The sequence below is a fragment of the Ostrea edulis genome, chromosome 1, assembly GCF_947568905.1.
Source record: "Ostrea edulis chromosome 1, xbOstEdul1.1, whole genome shotgun sequence".
Lineage (NCBI taxonomy): Eukaryota > Metazoa > Mollusca > Bivalvia > Ostreida > Ostreidae > Ostrea > Ostrea edulis.
Window position 1 is genome coordinate 35,187,331 of NC_079164.1, and position 6,596 is coordinate 35,193,926.

At 34.5% G+C, this 6,596-nt stretch overlaps 1 protein-coding gene across 1 annotated transcript; it reads left to right on the top strand.

The window, feature by feature from the left end:
- The first annotated feature begins 1,989 nt into the window (after nt 1–1,989).
- On the top strand, nt 1,990–5,412 carry LOC125658357 (prostaglandin E2 receptor EP4 subtype-like). Its single transcript, XM_048889603.2, has 2 exons — nt 1,990–2,827; nt 3,074–5,412. Exons 1-2 carry the CDS (start codon nt 2,081–2,083, stop codon nt 3,359–3,361), a joined length of 1,035 nt encoding a protein of 344 aa, XP_048745560.2. The 5' UTR covers nt 1,990–2,080; the 3' UTR covers nt 3,362–5,412.
- The last annotated feature ends 1,184 nt before the right edge of the window (nt 5,413–6,596 follow it).

Below are 6,596 nucleotides of genomic sequence, written 5' to 3' on the forward strand. Positions count from 1 at the left end.
TTTCGTTCAATTATACTATTTTTAAGTCATTACACTTAATTCTTAGAAAAATTCCTTAACTAGTAATTGATTCCAAACAAAAATTGTAAAATTTCTATTTCTTCCTTATGTGGCACCGTCAACTGAGGACCGCAATTTGCTGAGCGCTAGGGCTGTCACGGTTCCAAAAAAATTCGGGTCGGGTCGGTTCTAAATTTTTTACTTCGGGTTCGGGTATTTCGGTTCGGATCTATATAACTATTTTAAGAATCTAATACACAGTTAAAATCAAAAACCTTTATAATGTATTTAGTCACAATAATTACTCGGGGACGTGGACTGAGGTTTAGACTCGACATCCATGGTACTAGAAACAGCATTGTCACTTCTACTCGTTTCTATCCATGCTTTCAATGTTTTGTCATTGACGATGTTGCTCCTGTGTCGTATTTTCAATGCGTCCGACATATCTTACATGTACTGTCATTATTTAGTTTTGTCGACAATGCCATCATAAAACATTTGATCAAAATACAGTCACCTTTGAGGATTTTGGCGACATAATAATTCTATTTTAAAAACCAAACCCGAACCGAAATACAGAAAAATGGAACCGAACCCGACCCGAACAACACGACCCGCGGTTTTCGGTTATTTTGGGTACCCGTTGCAGCCCTACTGCGCGCCCTCTGTAATCAGGGGGAAATAACTCGCATAGCGTTATGAAAAATGTAGGCCATTGTACATAACGCCATCACAATCAAGGTAGTTTGATCACCTATGTTGCAAATGAACTACATCATATAAAACAAATGATTGATTGATTGAATATTGTTTTACGTCCCTCTCGAGAATATTTCACTCATATGGAGACGTCACTGCTGGTGAAGGGCTGCAAACTTTAGGCCTATGCTCGGCGCTTATGGCCATTGAGCAGGGAGGGGTGTTTATCGTGTCACACCTGCTGCGACACGGGACCTCGGTTTTGGCGATCTCATCCGAAGGACCGCCCCATTTAGTCGCCTCTTACGACAAGCAAGGGGTTACTGAGGACCTATTCTAACCCAGATCAAAGTAGAAATACAAATTCAAATATCTAAACAATCAGACATCTATAGACGAAATCGTAATACTTGATTTCACTTTAAGTTATCGATATAATTTACATCAGCACATCTGTCTTAGACTGTAACTTTACCGAATACCTTAAATACCAAACAATCGTTTACATACACATGTCAACAATATCGAAAGTAGCAATGAACGAGTAACACGCTAAAACTAAAATGGAACATCAACATAGCTTATATTATCAATACCAAAAATGGTAACAAGATGCTACACTGTACATGCAAATGGGATCATCATATATGTATGTATGTGCAATTATTATCAACATTATATAAATATCCACCTCAAACTGTATCGTGTACCAATATTTGAAACCCATAATATTACAATACTAAACTCTTTTGAAATATCTTAACACTTTTATAGCCCTAAACCCATAATTTCACATATTGTAACGCGCTAAGTCATGACTCTGAATTCAAGCCAAACCATAATCTTATTTCCCAAACCTAATCTGAACCGTAAAAGTCTATCTAAGTATATAAATATTAACAGAATATCTAGCTCATGACGCCTTATCTAGGATACGATGCTATGTAGCAGTAAATCCCGAATTCTGAAACACGTCCTTCTTCAGTGAAACTTTAAGCAGAGTTTCCGCTTCATTTTCACAAATTAATCATACTTATGGTTTAGACTTGATAAGTATGATATATCCTTATTGATTTTGTAGATATTATATCAATAACAAAGGTGAAATTGTCATCAGAATACGGAAGCTTTCGCAGAAAGGTGATAGTCCTTTGGTCAAACTTTTGATGATGATAAATGAATCCTTTTAAAAAAAACTTCCGTCTCTAAAGTGTTTTCTGCGTCTTATCGAGGTGTATTAAAAACAAATAAGTCTTTACAAGGACGTTGATTGTTTAACGTAATAACACACTTTCAGCTTTATCGCGGCCTCCAACTGACGTTCTCGGGCTTTCTACAAAAAATGCTATAGAATATAAGTTTATTTGTTACTGAGAAAATGAATGCGTCGAATTCAAGTAACTCCACCGAGCACCACATGTGGGAACCTGCAGCTCCTGCCGCCCTGCAGTTTGCATTTGGAGTGATTGGAAATGCCATTGCGCTTGTGGTGCTGAATTTGTCTTCAAAAAAACATAAATGGCGGCCATTTTACCGACTTGTGTGTGGACTGGCCTTGACGGACGGGGGTGGAGTTTTACTAGTGTACCCCACAGTAATGATTCGGTACGCCTCGGACTTTACCTATGAGTTTCCAAAAGAGCTGTGTGATTACAGTTCATTTATTTACACATTCACATTGATGTCGTCTGCGATGATAATCTGCGCAATGTCCTTTGACCGATTTTTTGCTATCCTCTACCCTTTCATCTACAACTCGGGAAATAAAGGACTCCGCGCTAACCTCACCCTTGCCACGATTTGGATCACTGGGCTTCTTCTCTCCACTTTACATCTTATGGGACTAGGTTCCAGTTACAATTATTATCCGAAATCATGGTGTTTTTTAAACTTTATCGGAGGGACTACGAAAGATCGGATAAATGCGTACATATATTCCGTTTTTGGATTGCTAATACTGATATCTACAATATGTATAAATATCTCAGTGATTCTGACTGTATGCAGAAATATGAAACGTATCAAAAACATGTCGTCAAGACGACGCATGATGAGTGACGTGTACATTATCGTGTTCTTGCTGGTGATCGTCATCGTATTCACCGCGTGCTGGGCCCCACTCATGGTTAGCATGATATTCTAATGTAAAGTAAATAGAATGCTGCCTTTGTTTTAGACATCATATTACTCAAAACAGGAAACCATTGTATTATGAATACTAAATCAAAAACTTCCTAGTAAAACGTAACCCCTTTATGAACCTACCATTACACGCTTGCGTACAAAACATTTTAATTAATTATATCATGAACTTATGTGAAGTTGAAAGTGCATCAAAAATATATCTAAATATTACTAGTTATATCCTTAGGTTGTGATATTTTCGCATGCTGCGGCTTTACTACAATCATCAGGGGAAGGTGGTGATGGACCACTGGAGTTACTGGTCCTGCGCTTTGCGGTCAACAATTCCATCATCGATCCATGGATCTATATTTTACTGAGAAAGGAGAATCTTTCTCGACTGAGGCGGCTGAAGAGAGGGGTGGAAATGAGACTTGGAATCATCAGCGAGTCTTGTCCGGACAGTGCAACAGGGACTATGAGCAGAACTACAGAACAGGAGGCACAGACGAGTCAGAAGAAGTCGAGTGAATAGGGGTCCATGCAGAAAACACGGGGCTCAGGTCTACGGTCAAAAAGTTTTAAACTTCAGTGTAAAACAAACCATGACTGGTGCTGTATTTCTTTAATGATGAAAGGTGAAGATAACGAACAGTGAGGAATTGCATAACTACTATAAGGAATACAAAATAAAGAGTTGAGCAAACAGGGACCCTTGGTAATTTTGTCACAAAATTTTTAAATTCAGTGAATATTACTCTGTAGTATATGTATTTCAATAATAACACCAGTATTTTATTATTTCCAACACTTTTTATCCTCAAAACAGGCACATGAATATGTGATTTTGGATATAAAATAATTATTGCAAGACAATCATTCTTCCTTAATATCTAAGGTAGTTTTATGAGGTTTCTCTTGTTTTTGTACAAAATGTTTTTATTAGTCATTAATATATACATGCATGTATTCCTATTTCCTATGCCACTGAGAGATTTTGAGAGAGAAAATGGTCGTCATTATTTTCACAGCTAATGCCCCTTTAAGTTTTGTTGAAATTAACCATAATTAAAGTTTAATTACGTTTAACATCATTATTTGATATTCATTCATAACACTGATTTTCTAATGTTGTATATATAGAAAAACTGCGAACGATATTATTGTTTCGCCGCCTGCACTGGTCAACTTTTGAAGTTATCATTTCTAAATTATTTTTATGGCATTATAGATATTTACAGGTATATGAATTTTCATAAAAGTTTATTTATTTGACAAAACAAAGAGAGATAACTATAATTGGGTTAAAATCGTATTTCACTATAGAAATCAATGAAAAACGGAAAATATTTTAAAACATCCCCCGTGAAGCACAAATTCCTTTTTACAGATATTCTAAATTGTCATTGAAAATAGCAAATTTACACCAAAATATTTGTTGTTTCACCGAAGGGGACATACGCTTACAAACCAACACACGGCGAAATGTTCATTCGCATTTTTTAAAGTTATCAAATAATTTTTTATATAATGAAGATGAACCGTTTTTTACTCGATGATATAAAGTAATTTGACTTAATTAAATGGTTATTTATTTGTTTCAATAAGCATTAAAAAATATATGACGTTTTAAAGCCTGATTTCAAGGAACAGATTTTGTACACCCTAATCAAAGGGAGCAATTAATTCATTGACACTGGTATTAAAGTTATAATCAGTTACTAATGAATTCTACTTTGCATTTTTTTTTTTTTAAATATCATTAGCAAAATTGCAAAGCTTTTTAGAATATACGAGTCGAAAATGTAGGCGGGAATGCAGAGTTAACGTGCGTATTTCATTCTTCCCATCTGAATTTGTATAATAATTTGATTTCGTGATTAAACTTGTAATTAAGTTTTAATTTGATCCATGTTCATCTTAACGTAATTCCACACTCCTGTGACGTCATAAGATTTTGCAAAGTCAATGATTTAATGACTTGAACATAAATTTTGTTGGAGTCTTTTTCTATAGTTATTTTAAAAAAATTGTCAGCCATAAAATATTTCAAAAGTCTTAGTTATATTTGAATAGTCAATGATATGTTTCAAAATATTGAATCCAAGGACAATAACTCCGTTTTCAATAAATTATTTATCAAGCCCATTATGCGATAGATTTCCTTTATTTTTTACAAATAGTTTACCAAGGTGATAAGGAATCATTATATGTGTCTTTGTGAAATTACATAAAATTTTAATCCACGAGTGATTTTGAATAGCTCAGCTGTATGGTGCCAGACTTCGGTTTTTTATGGGGGTATACATACTCTAGAAGCTATAAATTCGAAATTATTAAGGAAAGGTATGGATTTTTTTCGATAAATAACTATAATAGATGAACATCTACTAATATAAACAGAATAAATGATATGTAAACCATGCTATAAGGAAAATGTGTCCACATTTATTCGTTTTTTAACATTTTGGAGAACAACGCTAATTCAATAATTCTGCACTTATTATTCTTAAACTTGATGAACATATTGAAAATGACATGTGTTTTAGTTATTGAAATGTTTCTTGATAAATAAATGCAATTAAACAATTTTCTTGTTGTTTTTATTTTAAAATAACGACAAATAACTGTTTCCAATGAATTTCATAAAAATCTACACAGGGGTACATGACTTCAGTAGTGTCTGTAATGAAAATTAATATGGAAATCCTTAACTAATTTGCATTTTTTCATTACTCTGAATGTTAATTTATTGATTCCAAACAAAAAAATGGGTCAAAGACTCAATTGGCCGGGTTGCAATATTTAGAGTAAATAATTTGGGTAGGAATTTATTTGGTGGTAGTTATCTGTTACCCCGCTCAACTTACTGCTAATAATGCAGTCACGGACAACGACATGTCTCTTACTGTTACCGTGAATAGTCACATGTCCACGTTTGAAAGATGTACACTCGGTCGTGGCGAAATAGGACAATGAATGTCTAGAAATTGTGGACGTTGCTGGCTTATTGGCCTCACAAATTCTGCAAAACATTTTGCCATCACGAAAATTTCCTCCGCCATTTCAGGACTGGGGTTCTTCCTTTACTTTTGCATTTCTCTTTAGACATTGCTACGCCATCTTTTGATGCAGAACTCTTGAATTTCTTTGTTACATGTACAAGGCTGAGGCTTCTGTTTATCCAAAGTGCTCTAAACCTCGTTTTCCCGCCATCTTGATTGTTTTGACCGAGACTAAAAATATTTATTCAGACTTCCGATCCCGATTCTAAAATTTTACTGGTTGCCCAAATTTTCTTCACTCGCGAAAATGCGACTTAATTATAATCTCTAGTCGCAAAATTTATTTTCTGGTCCCAAATGCGACCGTTTTACTCGCAACTTGGAGCACTGCTGCTTATATACAATATTAAGTAATAATAACTAAAATGAACAATAACTTCAGGTGCTTGAATTGTATATGATTATATGATAAAGAAACAGAATTGCTCTATTTATATTGCAAATTTACAACTCATGCCCAGAAAATTTGACATTCATATATAATTGAATTTTTCCTCAGAGGTAGTGCAACTAAATTCAACCACAAAAGATAATCTCATTTACCTTTTTCAAGTTGAACTCTATTTTTAGTAACAACTTTTTGCTGTAGCGCCCATATTCGACAAAGGTCAGACTTCAAAAAACCTAGTGCATAACTTCAATATATATACTTACTTTCTGCAAAGTTTCAAGGTTGTACATAAAAACTGTAGGAGGAGTTGATTT

What these genes read in the sequence shown, in the direction of transcription:
- LOC125658357 (XM_048889603.2), top strand. Translation starts at nt 2,081, where the DNA reads ATGAATGCGTCGAATTCAAGTAACTCCACCGAGCACCACATGTGGGAA. An exon ending in CGTGCTGGGCCCCACTCATG is followed by an intron (nt 2,828 to 3,073) that starts GTTAGCATGATA and finishes TTATATCCTTAG; the next exon opens with GTTGTGATATTTTCGCATGC.